The sequence below is a fragment of the Microcaecilia unicolor genome, chromosome 12 (assembly GCF_901765095.1).
Source record: "Microcaecilia unicolor chromosome 12, aMicUni1.1, whole genome shotgun sequence".
Classification (NCBI taxonomy): Eukaryota; Metazoa; Chordata; class Amphibia; order Gymnophiona; family Siphonopidae; genus Microcaecilia; species Microcaecilia unicolor.
This window is the reverse complement of record NC_044042.1, coordinates 51,146,553-51,168,888: the sequence shown is the minus strand read 5'-3', so window position 1 is coordinate 51,168,888 and position 22,336 is coordinate 51,146,553. Positions and strand designations below refer to the sequence as shown.

General features: G+C 41.5%; 1 protein-coding gene across 1 annotated transcript in view; it reads left to right on the top strand.

Annotated features, from left to right (window-relative positions):
• Positions 1-20,987, top strand: part of ADAMTS8 (ADAM metallopeptidase with thrombospondin type 1 motif 8) — a 74,698-nt gene extending 53,711 nt beyond the window's left edge. The window contains exons 7-9 of the mRNA XM_030221392.1: positions 4,917-5,089; positions 10,590-10,765; positions 18,363-20,987. Of these exons, the coding sequence (XP_030077252.1) occupies positions 4,917-5,089; positions 10,590-10,765; positions 18,363-19,098 (1,085 nt within the window). The 3' untranslated portion in view covers positions 19,099-20,987. The remainder of the gene's footprint in view (positions 1-4,916; positions 5,090-10,589; positions 10,766-18,362) is intronic.
• Positions 20,988-22,336: the final 1,349 nt, after the last annotated feature.

Genomic DNA, 22,336 nt, shown 5'->3' with positions numbered 1-22,336 from the left:
ACAAACGATCCATGTCTACCCATTCCACTGTATTTTATAGACCTCTATCATATCTCCCCTCAGCTGTCTCTTCTCCAAGCTGAAGATCCCTAGCCACTTTAGCCTTTCCTCATAGGGAAGTTGTCCCATCCCCTTTATCATTTTTATCACCCTTCTCTGTACATTTTCTAATTCTGCTATATGTTTTTTGAGATGCGGTGACCAGAATTGCACACAGTATTCGAAGTGTGCACCACAGAGCAATACATAGGTATTATAGCAATTTCATTTTTTTCCCATTCCTTTCCTAATAATTCCTAACATTCTATTTGTTTATTTAGTCACCACTGCACACTGAGCAAAGGGTTTCAACATATCATCGACAATAACACCTAGATCCCTTTCCTGGTCAGTGACTCCTAATGTTGAACCTTGCATCACTTAGCTATTGCTCACATTAAACGTCATATGCCATTTGACTGCCCAGTCTCCCAGTCTCATAAGGTCCTCTTGCAATTTGTCACAATTCTCTTGAGATTTGACAACTTTGAATGACTTTTGTGTCATCAGCAAATGTAATTACCTCACTAGTTATTCCCATCTCTAGATCATTTATAAATATGTTAAAAAGCAGAGGTCCCAGCACAGACCCCTGGGAAACCCCACTATCTACCCATCTCCAATACTGACCATTTAACCCTACTCTTTTAACCAGTTCTTAATTTCCTCAGGAGTCTTTCATGAGATACTTTGTCAAATGCCTTTTGAAAATCTAAATACTCAATATTGACCGGCTCACCCCTTCAAGAAATGTAGTAGATTGGTGAGAGACCAAAAAAAACAAACAGGCCTGTGATTCTCAAGATCCAGCACGGAATAGAAAAAAAGATGCGAATCGTCAGTGATAATGTTGAGAAAAATAATTTATTCACCACATTATTTAAAATAGGCCCGAAACGACCACGTTTTGCCCTCCTAAAGGGCTGCATCAGGAGCTAGCATGTAACAATCCAGTGGTGCAGTAAAATCAATTCTACCTACTGGACTAAAACAACTCCTCTCCTTCAAAGAAATGTAGTAGATTGCTGAGGCAAGATATCCCTTGACTAGCCCCATGTTGGCTTTATTCCATGTTTATGTATATGCTCTGTCATTTCTGGCACTAGTATCTCTTCCACATCTTTCTCGGTGTAGGATAGAAAAAGAAGAAACAGAATAGGAAGGGAACAGAGAAAATATGAGAACTCTGAGGCTTGGCCACTGTTTGGAAAACAGGTTGCTGGGCTAAATGGACCATTGGTCTGACCCAGTAAGGCTACTCTTATGTTCTAAAAAATCAAAGGTACCTTTTGGGTCTTAAGTGCTAACAGCAGTTGGTTCCATTCTCTTGGTCCAGCTACCACAATGATACATCTTTCTCTGTAGCCAGTTCTTGAAATGGTCATGAGTCCAGAACTAGTGTGATAACCAGACTTACATGGAATGTCTTTTGGCTGTTTTTCACCTCTCCTACATGACCCTGGAAGAAAATCTCCCTGGAAGGTGTGTTTCATTCATAACAACATACTCTAGTCAATTCTATGGCATGAATTCAACTGCTGTGCCAGCCCACAGTTACACAAGAGTTCTTTATTCTTTCACCTGGAAGCTTCTCACGCCCTGTGTCTCCAACTGTTGTGATACTAAGAGACTGACAATCAAGGGCAGTGCCAGCTTGTAGTGTGGTTGAAGGTCTATAGCTTGGCTTCTGAGGAGAAATGGAACAAAGAACCAGCCTGTGTATAGGCAAATTAAAAAACAGATACAGTGAAATATTTTATTATGGCTTTACCTCTGACAAATAACTGCGATGGAAACTAAAGTCCTCTCTTGAGGTATAAGACAGGAACAGAGGGGTCCTTTTACTAAGGTGTGCTGAAAAATGCCCTGTGGTAGTGTAGAAGCATGTTTTGGGCGCATGCAGAATCATTTTTTAGTGCACCTACAAAAATGGCTTTTTTTTTTTGCCGAAAACGAACGTGCGGCAAAATGAAAATTGCTGCGCGTTCATTTTGGATCTGAGACCTTACCGCAAGTCATTGACCTATCAGTAAGGTCTCATGTGGTAACCGAGTGATGATGGTCTATGTAGGTCAAATGCCACCATGCGCATAGCTGCTGCATGTCAAAAAATAAAAAATATTTTTCAGACACGCATAGCGGACGTGTGCCAAAATTGAAATTACTGCAAGGGCCACATGGTAACATGGCGGTAACTCCAATTTGGCATGCATTGGGCATCTGGTCAGTTCGGGCACCTTTTTGAGGCTTGGTCGCAAGAAAAAAAGGACCAAGTAAAGTCAGCCAAGTGCTCGTCTGGGACGCCCTTCTTTTTTCCATTATCGGCCGAGGGCGCCCATCTGCTAACCACGCCCCTGTCCACGCTCCCTTGAACTTTGTTCGTCCCCATGACGGAAAGCAGTTGGGGACGCCCAAAATCGGCTTTCGATTATGCTAATTTGGGCGACCTTAGGAGAAGGATGCCCATCTCCCAATTTGTGTCGGAAGATGGGCGCCCTTCTCCGTCGAAAATAAGCAGGATAGTAACATAGTAAATGACGGCAGATAAAGACCTGTACAGTCCATCCAGTCTGCCCAACAAGATAAACTCATTTTACATGGTATGTAATACTTTATACCCGAGTTTGATTTGTCCTTGTCATTCTCAGGGCACAGACCGTAGAAGTCTGCCCAGCACTGTTCTTGTACTAAGTTCTAAAGCTAATGTCGAAACTCCTTAAAATTTACACTCCAGCCCATCCATATCTATTTAGTCATGATCAGTGCGTAGACCATAGAAGTCTGCCGAGCACCGGTTTTGCTTCCCAATTACCGGCATCGCCACCTAATCTCCACTAAGATTCCATGGATCCATTCCTCCTAAATAGGATTCCTTTATGTTTATCCCACACATGTTTGAATTCCATTGAATTTTGTTGTCATCATTGTAATGGAGGTATGAGGAAAAGGGACTTATTATTATTAAGTTCAATACCTTTTCTCCTTGTCAGGTGGGAGGCAAAGAGAGGGGAGTATAGGAAACAAGAGGGAAAAGAGAGAAGTGCTGGGGGCAGTGGGGCACAAAGGAGTGAGTTTGGGGTGGGGCTGGATCTTGAAATGATAAGAGAGAAGGAATGGGGCAAAAGGGGGTACAGATGGGAGGGATTATGGTACAGAGGAGAGAGTTTAGGATGTCAAGGGGGGAAGAGAGATGGGGTCAGGGTCAGGACAGGCTGGAAAGAAAGAGTGGCATGTGAGGTAAAAGAAGAGGAAGAAGGGGTGTTAGGCAGAGTGAGGGAAGTTCAGGGCACAAGAAGAAAAATGAAGGGATGGGGCAAAGAGGGGTGGGGTGGGGTCAGGATAGGGGATTTGGCAGCAGGAGGCAAACTGAAGGTAGTGGGGGTGAGTGGGTGAGGGAAGAGAGGGGAGATAAGGAGACAGGATTGTGGGTGAAGGAATGGGAGACAGTGAGGGGAAGTGCAAGAAGTAAGAGAGAGAATGAGAGCAAGATGCTGTTGGGTACAGTTTACAGAGAGAAAGGGGACTGAGAAGGGAAACAGGTAGTGTTTTGCAGAGATGGAAGGTGTTTTGTTGGAGTCACCATGTCCCATCATCTCCGCTGGGGGTGAGAATGCTTTTGTTGGAGCTGACAAGCCCCTCTTGTTTTTCATTGGTATGGGAGGTGTTATATTTGGGTCATTAATTCCCTCTTGTTTTTCATTGGAATGTGAGGTGTTAGGCTGAGCCCTCGAAGCCCCTCTTGGTGTTCTTGCTGGAGTGAAGATATAGTGTTGCAGCTGCTGAGCCCCTCTTGTAATTGTGAGGGTAGAAACTACTGTGTAGGGGCTACTAAGCCCCACGTGTTGTTTTTTTGTGGATGTAGGAGGTGCTATATTGTTGCCATTGAGCCCCTCTTGTTCATTTACTGAATCCCCTCCTGTAGGTGTAACTGCTTGATAGTCTGCCATAATTTAGCCCTGCACTGATCAAAAAGGAGCATGTTCCAGTGGCGTACCAAGGGGTGGGGGCAGTGGGGGCGGTCCGCCCTGGGTGCACGCCACTGGGGGGTGCGGCAGCGCGCGCCTGTCGGCTCCGAGTTCGCTAACTTCGCTCGTTCGCTGCAGCTCCCTCTGCCCTGGAACAGGTTACTTCCTGTTCCAGAGCAGAGGGAGCTGCAGCGAACAAGCAAAGTTAGTGAACTCGGAGCCGACAGGCACGCGCCGCGGCACCCCCCCCCCCCCCCAGCGGCGTGCACCCGGGGGAGGTGTCATTTGGCCGGGGGGGGGGAGGTGTCATTTTGCGGGGGGGGGGGGGCCGCATCAGTGATCCGCTCTGCCCCGGGTGGCATCCAGGCTAGGAATGCCACTGGCATGTTCAATAGGACTCTCAAATAAGACATCAAGTATAATATGGTTTTGCCATGATGGAGAGTCTCCCAATTTAGCAAAAAGGGAAGGGATTATTGTTGACAGTATGATGCCTAGAGAAGGTTCTCTCACATTTCGTTGCAGGCTGAATTTTTGGCTATCTCTGAGGACCGTCATGTCAGTCTGCTACCTGTTCAAATGAGTCAGAATGTTTGACCATGTAATTTTATGCTTAGGCCATAAACCCAACATGGGAAAATCCTTTAGTATAACTGGCCTTTAGTGCTTGAAAATGACCTTATACCACTATCTAGAGGAGGCCCAGAGCTCCCTGTCAAACATGTAGGGGCCAAGGGCAGAAATTTAAAAGAGGGTCCCAAAGCTCACCAGCAGGCTATATCTTCTTCAGATTTAGGCAGGCTTAGGGACCCTGTTTGTTCCTCCTTAGCATCAGGACTGAGGAAACCTGACTATTACTATGTTGCAATTGGTTGACTTTCTTCACCAGTTTATTTCATTATTTCTTTTCAGGGAAAAGCTTCAGGGAACAGCAGTGTGAGAAATATAACAGCTATAACTACACAGATCTGGATGGAAACCTCCTAGAGTGGATCCCCAAATATTCCGGGATTTCCCCCCGAGACCGCTGCAAGCTGGTTTGCCGAGCCAGAGGCAGGAGTGAATTTAAAGTCTTTGAGTCCAAAGTAAGATTTGTTGTTCATCTGTTTAATATAGGAGAAAAGCCATATAAATAAGGTTATAAGATTCCTAGCAAAGTCAGTGGGAATAAAATGAAGACCTTCTGGTTTTATCCATGTGTCAGACATGACTTCTACTTTTTGTTTACATGTAATTACTGCATAGTGAAAATGGAATGCGAAGTTCAGAATGTGTGGTACAGGTTCTTCATTCCCAAGCTTATGTCAATGGGTAAAAAGATACCACTAGGATCAAGGTTATTTGATATACCACCTAGGTAATAAAGTCCAACTGGCTGATATTCAGCCTGCAGGAGGCAGGCTGGCTAAGTTCTGCAATCAGAAAATCCAGGTCTACTTAAACTTAACCAGCCAAGTTAATATTCAGCGCTGGCCAGTTAAGTTTATAGTGGCCAAAGATAGGACTGCTATTTAGGCAATCCTATTTGGCCACTAAATTTAGCCAGTGAAGCACTGAATATTCGCAGCTAGCTGGTTATATTACGCAATATAGCCAGTTAGCCACTATGGGCTAGATTCTGTATATGACGCTTGAGAAATCCACGCAGAGAAAAAAAATATGCTTAGGTGTATTCTGTAAAGTACATTTAAATGTTATAGAATAGACTTAAAGTTCCACGCGGTATATTGAATAATGCCGAGCGACTCTCCACATGACCAAATTTAGTTGTGTCTATGTAGATCATGTTTTACTTGGTGTAAATCCTGATGCCTAAATTAGAGCGAGTGTATTCTATAATAATGCATATAGACTTTCGTAATGCCTATGACACGCCCATAACCACACCCCCTTGTGCGACTTGCAGTTTACGTGTAGCATGCTACAGAACATGCTTAGCGAATAATGTCAATTAGTGCTGATATTAACTACTTAACCAGCCAGGAGCTGTTCCCAGATGTTTAAATAGTGCCGAATATTGGCTTGTAAGTGGTTTACAATATCATGATAAAATAATAAGGGATCACCAGTTATGGTTTACAGATGTCAGCTGTTGCCATTACTTCATACGAAACCTGTTGCACAGATGCATAAGAATCCTTCCAACTCCAAACTGTGATCAATATTTTTTATACTCTTATAGTATAAGCATGTTCTGTAGCATGCTACACGTAAATTGCAAGTTGCACAAGGGGGTGTGGTTATGGGCGTGTCATAGGCATTACGAAAGTCTATGTGCATTATTATAGAATACACTCGCTCTAATTTAGGCATTATTATTATGTATTATTAGGAAAGGAATGGAAAACAAAAATGAGGATGTTATAATGTTTTTGTATCACTCCATGGTGCGACCGCACTCAAATATTGTGTTCAATTCTGGTCGCCGTATCTCAAAAAAGATATAGTGGAATTAGAAAAGGTGCAGAGAAGGGCGACGAAAATGATAAAGGGGATGGGACGACTTTCCTATGAGGAAAGGCTAAAGCGGCTAGGGCTCTTCAGCTTGGAGAAAAGGCAGCTGAGGGGAGATATGATAGAGGTCTATAAAATAAGGAGTGGAGTTGAACGGGTAGATGTGAAGCATCTGTTCACGCTTTCCAAAAATACTAGGACTAGGGGGCATGCGATGAAGCTACAATGTAGTAAATTTAAAACAAATCGGAGAAAACTTTTCTTCACTCAGCGTGTAATTTAACTCTGGAATTTGTTGCCAGAGAATGTGGTAAAGGCGGTTAGCTTAGCGGAGTTTAAAAAAGGTTTGGACGGCTTCCTGAAGAAAAGTCCATAGACCGTTATTAAATGGGCTTGGGGAAAATCCACTATTTCTGGGATAAGCAGTATAAAATGTTTTGTACTTTTTGGGATCTTGCCAGGTATTTGTGATCTGGATTGGCCACTGTTGGAAACAGGATGCTGGGCTTGATGGACCTTTGGTCTTTCCCAGTATGGCAATACTTATGTACTTATGTACATCCACAATAAGCTTAAAAGTTTCTTGGAGGAAAATACCTCAGAAGCCCTCAGTGCAAAAGTACAGACCATATTAGCACTCAACGGGCAATCTACTTAATCATAGGTCAGATAAACCTCCTTATTTCAATGCACTTGCTTTTTTGATTTTTGATTTTGCATTAAAAATAACAACATCAAAACCTTTTCCTTTTAGGCACTAGAATATCGGACACTTAGCTCAATGCAGCGCTCCCAATGGGGACCCATTTCGCCCTCTGGCTTTTTCAAGGGAACCACACTGCTATCTTCTTGTGCCCAAATGCCATCTGTCTTGTTAGGCCGACAAAATGCAGGTCTAGGGATGACCATCTCTAAGGACCCATGTTTGAAAAAGTTATTTTGTATATAGAATGTTTGTTTACAAATCTTGACATGCCCAGTTTATGGGGAGCTGGGAGGGGGAAATCTCTTTCTTGGACCCTATATTTCACTGTTTGCAAAAATATGCAATTATTAGCTTCAACAATGCCTTTACTTTGGAGGAGGAGTTGAAGCTGGCCAGTGGTATCTTTATTACATTGCAGGCTCTGCTTTTTCTGTATGGTCATTATAGCAAACTTGCTTATCAGAATTCAGCAGGCAAATCTGAGACACTTGTTTCCATGGTACTAGTAGTGTGCAAGCCCTTTATAAATAGAATATCTACACACCTCCAAGATCACTAAGGTCCTCCCAAGGAATATCCATAACCACACCCTGTCCGGACATCACACGATGTGATACCTGCCAGATACTTCTCCGGAGTAGCCCCCACATTCTGGAATGCATTCCCTGAAAGGCTTCACTTAACACAAGACTATCTCTACTTCAGGTGAAAGCTTGGCTGTTCAATCAGGCCGTTAATGGAAGAAGTAACTAACTTGATAGTCACACACATAATGAGTGACACTGGCTGCACATACTATAGCAGGACATGTTTATTCACTCCTACCCTAGCTAAGATAATATTCAAGCACCTTTCTGACCTCATTTGCAATTTTCTTTAAATTAATCCCCTTATTTTCTTACTCCTATTACTCTGTCCTATCTATATGTCCCATCTTGGCTTATACCCTGTGATGTCTATTAAAATGCTTTATTGTGCATTGTGTTGACATTGTAAGTAGTACATTAGCAGGCTCATTTTTTAAAGAGAAGGACGCCCATCTTGCTACACAAATCGGAAGATGAGCGTCCTTCTCACAGGGTCGCCCAAATCGGTATAATCACAAGTTGATTTTGGGCGTCCCCAACTGCTTTCCATCGCAGGGACGACCAAAGTTCACAGGGACGTGTTGGAGGCGTAGCGAAGGCGGGACTTGGGCGTGCCTAACACATGGACGTCCTCAACCCATAATGGAAAAAAAAGGGTGTCCCTGACGAGCACTTGGACGACTTTACCTGGTCTTGTTTTTTTTACGACCAAGGCCCAAAAAGGTGCCCGAACTGACCAGATGACCACCGGAGAGAATCGGGGATGACCTCCCCTCACTCCCCCAGTGGTCACTAACCCTCTCCCACCCTCAAAAAAAATCTTTAAAAATATTTTTTGCCAGCCTCAAATGTCATACTCAGGTCCATCACAGCGGTATGCAGGTCCCTGGAGCAGTTTTAGTGGGTGCAGTGCACTTCAGGCAGGCAGACCCAGGCCCATCCCCCTCTAACTGTTACACTTGTGGTGGTAAATGTGAGCCCTCCAAAACCCACCAGAAACCTACCCACATCTAGGTGCCCCCCTTCACCCATAAGGGCTATGGTAGTGGTGTACAGTTGTGGGTAGTGGGTTTTGGGGGGCTCAGCACACAAGGTAAGGGAGCTACTATGCACCTGGGAGCAATTTATGAAGTCCACTGCAGTGCCCCCTAGGGTGCCCGGTTGGTGTCCTGACATGTCAGGGGGACCAGTGCACTACGAATGCTGGCTCCTCCCATGACCAAAGGGCTTGCATTTGGTCATTTCTGAGATGGGCGTCCTTGGTTTCCATTATCGCCGAAAACAGAAACGACCAAGTCTAGGGACGACCATCTCTAAGGACGACCTAAATTTCAGGATTTGGGCGTCCCTGCCTGTATTATCGAAACGAAAGATGGACGTCCATCTTGTTTCGATAATACGGGTTTCCCCATCCCTCCACCGGGACGTTTTGCGAGGACGTCCTCAGCAAAACTTGGGCGTCCCTTTCGATTATGCCCCTCCACATCATCCTTTGTATTGTTTTTTGAATGTTTTTACTGCTGTAATTGTCTATTGCTTATGTTTGACTTATTCTTGCTGTATACCGCCTTGAGTGAATTTCTTCAAAAATGTACCATCTCACGGCCAAACTGAAACACTCCTGGTTATAACCACATTGCCTTCATAAAGGTGGAGTTCTCTTTCTTTTTTTTAATTTATAATTTTCAATTATACTTTCACAAGAGTAACTCTTGTTTCAGAAACACAGATCAAAAATATACCATAAATCTTGTTTAAAGAAGCTACTAATAAGAAAGAGAATCCCCAGGCCAGGAGAAAGCAAAAAGGAAAATTGGATACATAGAAACATAAGGCTTAACAGTTATTCCTCCCCCTCCTCCCCATTAATTACTAATAAAGTCCAAAGCTGACACTGAAGCGATCTTCTTAATATCTAGAAAACTTCTCAGTTGTTCTGGTGGAGATCTCATTTGCTAAAGAAAACAAGACTACGGACCCGTTTACTAAAGTTTGGAAAATATTTGCAGTTACTACACATTAGTTGCAAATATTTAATGCAAATAATTTTATTTTATGGTACTTAAGATCTTTAAGACCATGATGCCAAAGAGAATCAAATGTTGAAGTCAAAAAACAAGCAAGCATTTCCCTTTCAGTGGTGTTTTTTGCATGATAGCTAACTGGTGTCCATCAGATACAAATTAACTTAATAGATCAGTTTTTAGGGAGCAATCCAGTATAACTTTGTTTGTGCAGTTTTTGGTTGTTGGCGGTACTCTTCTGTTCATGATATTACAAAACAGTATACTAATAATACCATTGATGTGAATTCCTTTATGATGATAAATAATGTCCAACGGACTCAATGAGTTCACATCAGAAGTTTATTCACAAAATGCAATTTACGGCACGAATCGTGTTTCAGCCACAGAGGCCTGCCTCAGGAGTGCCTGTAGCGTGTAAGCATAAGATGTTCTGAGTGCTATACAGAGAATGGAGACAGCGTACCTAATAACTGATGTAAGAAGATAAGAGCGTTCACAGCTGATGTCGCCATCAGTTATTAGGTATTCTGTCTCCATTCTCTGTATATTGCTCAGAACATCTTATACTTACACACAACAGGGACTCCTGAGGCAGGTCTCTGTGGCTGAAACACAAGTCGTGTCGAGTCCATTGCATTTTGTGAATAAACTTCTGACGTGAACTCATTGAGCCCACTGGACGTTTTTTATCATCATCTTTGTTGTCACCTTCACTGTGTTCGTCTGCTTGCTTTTACCTGTGCGAGGGTCCTTTGTTCTTCTGTGCTTGTTGGTAGATTCCTTTATAACATCTATCCGTTTTATTACACAGGTAATTGATGGGATGCTCTGTGGCCCGGAGAGCCTGTCCATCTGTGTTCAAGGCCAGTGTGTCAAAGCTGGTTGTGACCATGTCATTGGGTCCTCTACGAAGCTTGACAAATGTGGGGAATGTGGAGGTAACAGCTCCAGCTGCAGGAAAATTTCAGGTTCACTCAACAAATCCAAGTAAGGGCAGGAGCAAATTAAACTGTATGGCACACCTTCAACAAAGCTTGTTTCTATCCATATCAGATGAGCCACATTTTCATGAAATTCTTAGCACATGCATAGTGCTATTCATTGAAAAATATCCAAAAATTTCTCAAAATCCCCATTGGGTTTCCCCGTTATATCTAGTAACAGTTCCTTGCTTGATAATGTCAGTATTTATTTGGACAAATTTTTAAGCCCACATTTACCTCAGGTCCTCTCCTATATAAAAGATACTACACATGTACTAATATTTGGGGGTAATGTCTAACATTTCAAAGGTTCAGTTTATGGCTACTTTACATTACTTCTATACCTCAGGAAGGAGGTTTGGAAGTAATCAAAAAGTAGACTCCATGTTGCATCTACAGAACATTCGATGTTTCTCTTTCCAGAAAACTTTTTTATGCAAGTTTCTGGAACTGATATGGGAGCCACCTTTGTTCCCTCTTTGGAAAATGTATTTATGGCAGATTTTGAAGGAGAGTGGATTAATTTTCACTTTTTTGGCATCTTATGACAAGGAGATGCTATATTGGTAATGTTTTCATTCTTTGGTCTGACACTGAATTGCAATTGAAATCATTTTTTAATTTGTTAAATTATTATAATGAAGCAATAAAGTTTGATATAAAAAATGAAGGATTTGACCCAACAGTATTTTCTAAATCTACAGACTGAAATACACCATTAAAATGACAGTTTTCATCCAATGAGATTAAAGGACAGTCTTCCATTTTTCCAGGTTTTAAGATTTAGAAGGAGTAGTTCTTCAAATGAGTTTCAAACTCAATATATTGCAAAATCATTTGACTGAACATGGTTATCCAAAGATTGTGAAGGAGAGGTTTTTTTTAATGATTGAGAATTGTTATTACAAAGTGGAATACAATGGAAAAATAGTAAAAAAAATCATGTAGTTTGCATTCCCTGTTGTCTTCAAAAGCAACTTCTATTATTAAAAGATATTAGAATATGCCATCAGTACATAATGTTTTTTGAGATGATGTTGATTTTCAGCCGTGGGAAGAATTTAAAAGATTCTTTACTGTACTTCTAGCTTTTTTGAAGGGAGCTGTGGAGGTCACTTTAAATGCAAGATTACAGTGCAAGATGTATAGAATGTGTGTACGTTTGGGAAGCTTGCCTGGATTGGCCGCTGTCGTGGACAGGATGCTGGGCTCGATGGACCCTTGGTCTTTTCCCAGTATGGCATTACTTATGTACTTATGTACTAAGATGAAAAAAATTACAAATCTTCAAGATGGATGAATTTATTGATTAAGACACACAACAATGTGTAGATCTATTTTTGATGTCTGTGCAATTGTATGTCAATTTATGAACAAATGATAAAGGCAAAACCACTAGACAACTTAACGTACAGTTGGTGGAACATAAATATTGTTTGAAAAAAGGAAATGCTGAAGCCCCATTAGAGCCTCGATGTATTGAGAAGGGACACATTTTTTCTTTATGTATAATTTTAGATCAAGTACTAAAACAGTTGGAACAGAATACATTCTTAAGTTGATAACTGGGCAGCCATATGGATTAGATAATTATATTGACTGAAGAGGTAACCCAGTGAGTTTTTAGCTGTAAAAGGGTAAAATAATTCAGAGGTCCTTTTTTCTCATCTTGTATCACTATTTCCCCTTTTGCAGACTACAAGCAAAGGTTGGGGGGGGGGGGGGTTGTTTGTTTTCTTTTATGGTGTTGGTTCTATTAGTGATCCTTCTTTTCATCCAAGTAATTGATTCTACTGTGAATGTATTTTTCTTTTGGCCCATTAGTCCCTCCTTTCTTCATTTTCTTTCAGTTCATTTGAAACCAGTACTGGTATCACAATTATCCAGAGGTTTTTCCTCTATTTCAACAGATCCTTCCTTTCTACTGTCCCTATCCCAACCTTTGCAACAACTGCCCTGAACTTGGGAGTCACACACCAAAGACTTCTTAAGGAACCTTGTATCGTAGCTCCTACTCCAGCCAGCAGGTTTCACCATTATTGATGACCATAACTCCGCCCCCAGCGACAATAATCAAAATAAAACTACCTTGAATAGTGTTACTTTACTTAATTTTTCAAACACTATGGGTGAAAATTATCCGTTGGATTTGCCTAGTGTAGGTGGTCTGATTTTTGTCTCTTATATATGCAGTCCACCATAAAAGACCAGATTCAGAGCAGCCTACCTTTAAACCTCAACCATTCTTACTCATTAGTGAGACACCCCTATTTCTCCAGAATGAGGGAGGCTGCTGCCACCAAAGTGCAGAGGGACAGGAAAAGCAATAGCAGAGGAGGCAAAACTACAGCTGGAAAGTCAGGTAACTGAGAGGTCCTTTTACTAAGCTACAGTATAAAATGGCCTTAGCACACCTTTACATGGGTTTTTCTCATGCACTAAGGCCATTTTTACCCCAGCAGTAAAATGGCAATTTTTCTTTGTTTGCATTGATGGTCAAACGCTAATATCACCATTAGCACACGACCATTAAAATATTACCACGTTAGCACTTGCTGACATCCATTTTGTAGGTGGTAAGGGCTCACATGGTAAACCTGTGCTAATCAGTTAATGTGCTAAAAACACCCACTCTCTGCCCCCCAAACACGCCTACTTTTTTAGGCCACGTTTAGCACACACAGATGAGGACCTTACTGCAGGACGCCTGAGCATTTACCGCAATAAAAGCCATTTTATGCTGCCATAAGTGCATACTAGTGCTTACCGCAGCTTAGTAAAAGGACTTCTGAGGGAGCTTGAACTGATATTTTGGAAGGGCTAATTTGGCCCTCAGCAGTGAAGAAACTGCTGGTTAGGAAAACTATGGAGAGAGCCAAGTATTGTTTTGCTTTGTGCTTTGTCTGTGTTCCATCTTCTTCTTGGTTCCTGTATCTTATAAATAAAATCACACAGTCATACAGAACTCGGTGTTTGTCCTCTTCTCACTTCTTGAGGTGATGGTTTATCCATTTAACAGACCATAAGCCTTTTAACTAGTTATGCAAGAAGAGCAAAACGTCTGATACTAGAGCACAGCCTAACAGCCATTTGCATTAACGATAGAGCATTGATCCAGCAAAGAAAATATCAACTTCATCTTTTCTTTGCTGAGAGAGAGCATTAGTCTCTGCAGGTAGTGAAACTCACAATTTTGAGCTGTTGGAGGTGTATAAAGATATACATTTTTCATAGGAAGAGTACAATATAAAGACAAAATCCAGAACAGCCCGCCTTTAAACTGCAGCCATGAAATAACAGTGTCAGCAGTAAAAGATATCTTAGTTCAAATCCCACTGCAGCTCCTCATGATCTTGGGTAAGTCACTGAGCCCTCCATTGCCTCAGGCACAAACTTAGGGGCCCTTTTACCAAGCTGCGGGAAAAAGAGCCCTGAACTGGTTGCAGGGGCTGTTTTTCCCACACGTCAGGGCCCTTTTTACTGCAACGGGTAAAAAAGCCCCTCTTATGGCCATGCGATGGGGAGCCCTTACTGCCACCCATTGAGATGGCGATAACAGCTCCCACGCTAACCCAGAGGTAATCGGGCAGCACACAGTGATGCCCTATTACCACCGGGTTATTGCCACGCAAGACATTTCCAGGGGTTTTATTTTCCCCCCAGAAATGGCACACACTTGGGGCAGGCCCCAAAGACAGGGCTGACTTTTATGCGATCCCTTTATGTGCTAAACCTAGCCGCTTACCCCGGATTCCATATAATGCAACTTAAGTTGCATGCACAAATTCAGTTATATTCTGGATTTGTGCATGCAACTTAATTAGTTAACAAACCAATCAGCACCGATAATTGCCACTTAACAAGTAATTAACACTAACTGGCATTAATTAGAATTTATGCACACAATGTAATGCATGTAAATTCTAAGTTGCATAGCTGAAAAGGGAGCATGGCCATGGGTGTGGAATGGGCAAGTCTTGGGCGTTTCTAAAATCTATGCACATTGTTTTAGAATACACCCGATCCACGCATAATTTAGGCATCAGCATTTACACCAAACTTTACTTGGCATAACTGTCCGCACTAAATTTAGTTGTGTGGACAGGAACTCGGCATATTCTATAAAGTATGCCTAAATGTAGGCATACCTTTTAGAATATGCCTAGGTGTATTTTGTTTCAGCGCCAGTTTTTTAGGTGTGATTACATAGAATCAAGTCCTTAAGGGCTGAATATCAGCACTTAAGTGGCCAAGTGCCAACTCCCCACAGCATAGTCAGCTTTATGTTTTGCAGTAACTGCAAATTTCAGCAGCAATTTGCCAGTTAAGTGCCACTGAAAATTAGCGGCTAACTTCAACCAAGCAATTTAACCAGTCAGCGGCCAGCTAAATCACACTGAATATTAGCCGCAAGTTTAGAGAATACTGTAAACTATGCACGTCAATTGATGTACTTAAGCATGCCAACTTACACCTGCCGTTTTGACATGGCATAAGAGGGCACGCCAATGCTGGCCTTATGCTAGCATTCTATAATGGAATCTTGGAGCCAAGATACTGTTATAGAATTGGCACTAAGGGGAGGTTCTATATATGGCGCCTAAAAAAATTGGTGCAGAAATCAGTGCTGACTAAGCGCATTCTATAAATGGCACCTAGAGTTGGGCACGGTATATAGAATATGCTTAGTTGGCATCCTAGCACCTAAAACTACATGCATTCATTCACACCAACGAACACGTAGCATAAATCCCGGCGCATAGATTTAGGCACACTGAATTTTGGCACAGATCTCTAGGCGCACTGTATAGAATCCTGGGGTAGGTTCATGGCATTGGAGTGCCTAGACTGAGACACCAATTTATAGAATTCCCTTAAAAATTTGTGTATACGTATAAATTCTTATATGCAAGCCAACACCAACTTCCCCTTTCCCCTTCCCCTATATCTTTCACCTGACCTTTCAACTCTTTTCTTACCATTGTGCTCCATAGCTGTCCCAAGTATACTCAAAATGTGCCACCATCTCCCTTAGCAAACCATTTCTTTTTTTTTTAATTTTATATTTTATTAATTTTAATATAATCACATAAAGATGACATTACATCAAAATGCTTTAGAAATTCACAATATTCTATATAATACAGTAAACCTAATAATAAAAAGGAAAAATCAAAATAATTTGTCCACAATAAGTGGATCCAAGAACAGGAAATAAATCCACATTAGCAAGCCATTTCAGGCCTACTACAGCTTGTTTACTCTTTCAAAATGTGCAAAGGGAACACTCCATGAAGTTGCATGGTAAAATATTTTTAAAATCAATAGGAGAAAATATTTTTTCACTCAATGAATAGTTAAGCTCTGGAGCTCATTGTCAGAGGATGTGATAACAGCAGTTAGTGTATCTGTGTGTGTGTGTGGGGGGGGGGGTATTTTATTATACTTTTATCTTTTATTTTCATTAAATTTTCAAAAATAAGAGGGAAAAACACACTAAACCAAAAATCCCAATACAGTACAACACTGTACTACAAGGAAAATTGAACAATCAATATAAACCACATCATGGAGAACTTGCTATTGTGTCTGGGGCAAAAACATAGTTTGTCTAAATATGAGAACTTTAATTGGGGGGGGGGAACCCAGAAATAGTAACTGAGAAAATCCTAGAGACAGGCTGAGTCTCCATTTATTACGGACAAAGGCTTCTAACTGAGAAGGATCTAAAAACATAATTGGATCCATGGTATGAAATTAAGGAAAATGTAAGAAAAAAGTCCCACCTAGAGTTAACACATGATTTTTAAGTTACAAAAATTGCTTCCTCCTAAGTTGTGTAGCCCTGGAAACATCAGGAAAGATATTAATCTTTTGACCATAAAAAGGAACTTCTTTTTCAGGAACAAAAAAACAATTAAGGGCCTTTTTACTAAGCCACGCTGAAAAGTAGCCAATGCTGTTTGTAGCGCACACTGCAGCCACTTTTGGCGTGGTGGTAACATGGCCGTATCTGTATGTTTTCCTGTAATGGCTACACGCTGTGACCATTACTACAGGAGTCCTTACCACCACCTATTTACTGGGCAATAAGAGCTCCCGTGCTACTCCTGCGCTAATTGGGCAACACACTGCAATATATCTGTGGTACCCAATTAGCGGAGGGCACACCTACTCTCTGCCATTAGACATACCTCACATGTCAAAAAATAATAAGTGTTTTTTTAGCATGGGATTAGCGCATGCTGATCGACAGACTACCGCAGGAAACCTCAACGCATCCCACGACAGTGCTTTTTGGTACATGGTAGCCATGCGCTAGTGCCTACCGCGGCATAGTAAAAGGGCCCCTTAAGCACTAAACTTTATCCACATCAGTTAGCATATCTGAGTTTTAAAAAGGTTTGGAAAAGTTCCTGGAGGAAAAGCCCATAATTTGCTAAGAAGATAGACATAGGTAATGCCACTACTTATCCCTGGGATCAGTAGCACAGAATCTTGCTACTCCTTGGGATTCTGCCAGGTACTTGTGACCGGATTGGCCACTGTTGGAAGCAGAATACTAGGCTATTCTTACGTTCTTATGTTCCTTGTTTTCAAATTCTGGATGGCCATTTGTTGACTGATTTAGACTGGGCGAATTTCCATTATTGTAGCCTTGAATAGAGTGATGGAAATTGTCTTTCAGTCCTTCATGCACCAGATATATTATGAACTTTCAAATACTTTTTTTCAGCAACGCTAATGTCTGCTAGTCTGGTGTGGTTTATTTTGTAATACATTGCTGTAATTACCACTTTCAGTGAAACCATTTTTCTAGTAAATAATTGTATCCTTATATAGTAGAACTAAACATTTTTGGGAAAGCAAATTTCCTGTTATAGACTGCATTTGGCACATTAGTACAGTGTGTCTAAAATTGTAGTCTTGATTCAGCACGCTGCAGTATAACACTTATATGGTCATACTCAGACATCAACTCTCTTGTCAGTACATCCAGCAGTTTCCAAGAAAAATAATATTTCAGAAGGACAGGAAAAAAAACCTAAAAGTATCATCCAAACCTCAGAGAACTTCCTTAGGTGATTATTACATTCAGGGCAAGATGTCCTAAAGGATTTCCCTATTTTCTCTCTATGGGGAAAAAAGCTTAGCACATTTGACCCTCAGTTCTTTTCCATTTGCTATTTGTTTCCCAAATGTATTCCCCACTGATCTTGCCTGCCTCTCTGACCTCATATCTATAAACCCCTTTCTTGTCCCTCCAGTCTTGTAATGTTCATCCTTCTTCTAAATATTAATGTAGCTGCGGCTGGTGGCAGATCTTTCTCTTTCATTACTCTTTCTGCCTTGGTTGACTTGCCACTTCATCTGCGTGATATGAATCATCTCTTCTTCAAATCCCTTCACTCAGCTCTACCCTTTCACTGGTGTATGGTAGTTGGCAATTCCCATCCAAGTTGATTGGTTTTTAGTAATACATGTTGTTGTATTTTGTTGTAAAATATTATGTGATGCATTTCTTTACGAAATAACCCATAGAAAACTGAATTGAATTGTGGATCAATCTTTGAAAGTAACTATTTTATTTGTATGCATAGATATGGATACAATGACATTGTCACAATCCCTGCTGGAGCCACTAACATAGACATTAAACAGCGCAGTCACCGAGGAATCAAGCCTGATGGCAATTACCTGGCATTAAAGACCATGAATGGCAGATACCTTCTAAATGGTGACTTTGCAGTTTCAGCCATGGAACAGGATATCCTAGTGAAAGGCACCATCTTGAAATACAGTGGGTCCTTAACAACACTGGAGAGAATACAGAGCTTCCAGCAACTTCCAGAACCCATGACCGTTCAGCTGCTGACCGTATCTAGTGAGATATTCCCACCAAAGGTCAAATATACCTTCTTCATCCCTAAAGATGTCACTTTCAGCAAGCAAAAGAGCAAAGAGAAGAAATCAGCAAATGTTATCAAGCCAATGGTAACCTCACAGTGGGTTTTGGGTGACTGGTCCGCGTGCTCCAAAAGTTGTGGCTCTGGCTGGCAAAGGCGAACCGTTGAGTGTCGAGATGTGGAGGGCAAGGCCTCAGTGGCATGTACAAGAGAGCTGAAACCTGAAGATATCAAACCATGTGGTGACTTGCCATGTCCACTGTGGCAAATGGGATCATGGTCTCCATGTTCGCAAACTTGCGGGAGTGGATTGCAGACACAAAGCCCGCTCTGTATTGACTACGCAGGGAAGACAATTGAACCAGAAAAATGCAATTTGTCTAAGAAGCCCCAGCCAGTTACAGTAACTTGTGTTGTACTAGAGTGCTGAGCCAAGATCTGAACTGAAAAAATAAAAACACACAGCATAGGCATTTACTAACTGGTTCTGACCTTGCCTACAGTCAAGCAGGGACATAGATGAAAGTGCACTAACTGACCCGAGCAAGTCACACGTTTTTGGCCTGCTTGAAAGACTAACAGACTTAGAAAAATAAACCACTCTTTTGCTACCCCTCTACCCCAATAGATATCTACCTCAAAGAAGAGAAGATTTTGAGCAAAGATTTGTTTGAGAATAATTAGCTGAATTTTAAACTGTTTGAGAAGGAATAATAACCACTGCTTTTTTTTTTCAAAAAAGAAAGAGTTTCAATGATGTACGTTTTCCAAGAGACTGGCAAGCATTTTTCACCTGGGATTAAATCATGTGAGGTGCTGCTTTAATCCATCATCAGAAAGTCAGCATGGTGAAACCAAGCCGAAGGTGGCACACTGATAGGGGATCACAGTAGACAGTTGGAGAAAACATATAAGTCCATTGTGTGAGTCATTTCCATCCTAAGATGTCACTGTCTCCAACGGATTGCATTAACTAATTTTACAAGGTGCATATATAATTTACAAGTCTCAGTTTATGGCCTAACAAGTGAATAAGCCATCTCTGGTGCAATATCTAAGAATTCCAAGGAATCATTCAGATTTTTCTTTCCAACTTGAGCTCAAGCATTGTGTTTATTCCCGGTATGACTATATAGCTCAGTGTCAAAGGGGACTACCTCATCCTGGCCTGGTTTTGTCTAATTGCGTGAGTGGAGCTATAATTCTCATTTATCTAAGAGAAACTGTAACTCATGGGATAAAACCAGGGCTGGATCAGTTTGTCCCCTCTGAAATGGAGCTTTTATAGTCACTCTATTTATACCTTACTTCCCATGGCACACCAGTCTGTATTCCCCTTCACTCTTTCCAACTGGTTCAGCGTGTGATACACTGTACCTTTCAAAGACAAATAATTGTGTGGTTTACAATGATGATCAACCTGGGAATCCTACAGACAATTATCATATTCCCTATCATTCTGCTTTGCTGCAGGTGGTCCAGGTACCTCAGCTCTTGGTTAACCTTTTCTTGTAATGTTTTCTTTCATAGTAATCTCACACAAAGCTTTGAAACAGAAATTCCAAAATTTTCTTGTGTTCTAAAGCCAGGGGTCAATCTAATTAGGCCAACGACCAAAACAATTTAGCAAGCTGAATGAAACTTTAGGTTGCTCAAACAAAAAAAAAAAACATAATAGTGAAAAAAAATGAAGTCATATACTTTATAAATGACTTTGCCATTCTCTACTTATGGGAAAACCTCAAGCAGTAAATCAGATTTTGTGTGTACAAAGCTGGTAGTTTACAGGCAAATTCCAAGGCTCTATCTACTGTGATTAATTCCTACAGAAAGTAAATTATTGACTTAGCTTAGACTCCACAACTGTATCAGTACTCTGACGAGGCTGTAGGCATCATCAGTCTCTAGAAGGGAAGAAAATCTGTGTGCAGTAGTTATTATGCCTGCATATCTGTCCAGATATATAGTATTCTATATAAGTAAGCTTAATAATTGAATCATAGGGATTGCTCAGCAGATGTACCGGGTTTATTCTCATTATTTTATTGTAAGAAGGGAAGATCCATTAACCATCTTGCATCTTCAACCCTCACGATTAATACAAATGCCTCTCTGTTTTATGAAGTGTGGGAATTAGCCTTTGATTGACTGTAGAAGAATAATGCAAGGCAGTAGTTCTCAGACTCGTCCTATCGACCCCCACTACCAGTTGGCTTTTTAGAATATTCACATGTAGTCATGAGATATGACTGCATATTTTAGAGCAGTGTTTCCCAAGTCAGGTCCTGGAGTACCCCTTGCTAGTCAGGTTTTCAGGATATCCACAATGAATATGCATGAAATAGATTTGCATATAATGGAGACAGTGTATGCAAATCAACTTCATGCATAATCATTATGGATATTCTGAAAATCTGACTGGCAAGGGGTACTGCAGAATTGGATTTAGGAAACACTGTTGTAGAGAGCCAGTATTTGTTTATTTATCTCAGGCATATTAATTGTGGATGGCCTGAACCCTAACTGGCTGTGTGGTCAGTAGTACAGTTTTGGGAACCACTGAGAGAGGATATGTATATACGGTTTCATTTACTATAAATAGTGCCTTTCAGCCTACTAGCACCTCTAGTTTTCTTATACTTGTAAAAACTCTTGAAACACGCTTGCAGTCACTTATAGCATAAAAAGTCTTTCAGCTAGCTTGATTTCCTAAGATCATCCAAAGGAAGTGAAAAAAAGAATATAGGGATCCTTTTACTAAGCTGTTTTAGGTACTAATGCACACCTAACACAGCAAAAAATGGGGTACCACAGGACACGCTCAGGCATCCTGCGGTCACCTGGAAATTTCTGTGCGCTCACTGCATGCTAATTTTTCTAATTATTTTTTGGAGGGGATTATCATGCAGAGTTAGGACATCTAAATTGTCACGCACTATCTGATTAGCACATAGATACCGCATGAGTCCTTACCGCCTACAAAATGGAAAGTGGTAAGTACTCAACCATTTTTTAAAATGGCTGCATGCTAATGTCAACATTATCACATTTCAAACCAAAAAAAGGTAGACAATCCTTCCATAGCAATCAAACAAGCAGGCACAGAGTGGAAGAAATCAGTTCCAAGAACTATTAAAAGTCCAATATCTTCCAAACTGAAAAGTTTATTCTCCAATAAAAGTTGCATGAACAATTCGGACCCAACACGGGCCGTGTTTTGGCAGTGTGCCTTCCTCAGGGGTCACAACTTTATTTGGATGCAAAAGCATATGGAGAAATAAACGCAGTTTCAGTAATGCATGCGACAGTCAGCAATAGCAGCGCAACATATAAGTCCATAGTCTGGGTTCAGTCCTCTCCGGACCAGGGGCGAAGCCAAACCTCAGTGGGAGGGGGCTCCAGATGGCGAGGTGGGGGGCACAGTTTAGCCTGCCACTGACCCCCCCTGCCACTTTCGAACCCCCTGCCGCCGACCCTCCCCCACTACTTTCAAGTCCCCCCCCCCTTTCAAGTCTTCTTCAGCACCAGTCTCTGGCGCATTCGCTGATCTGTTTCTGTGAGTCTTGACTCACAGAAATAGATCAGCGAACGCACCGGAGACCGGTGCTGAAGAAGACTTCGGCTGGCGGGGGTTGGGGACCCCCGCCAGCAAAGGTACCTGGCGGGGG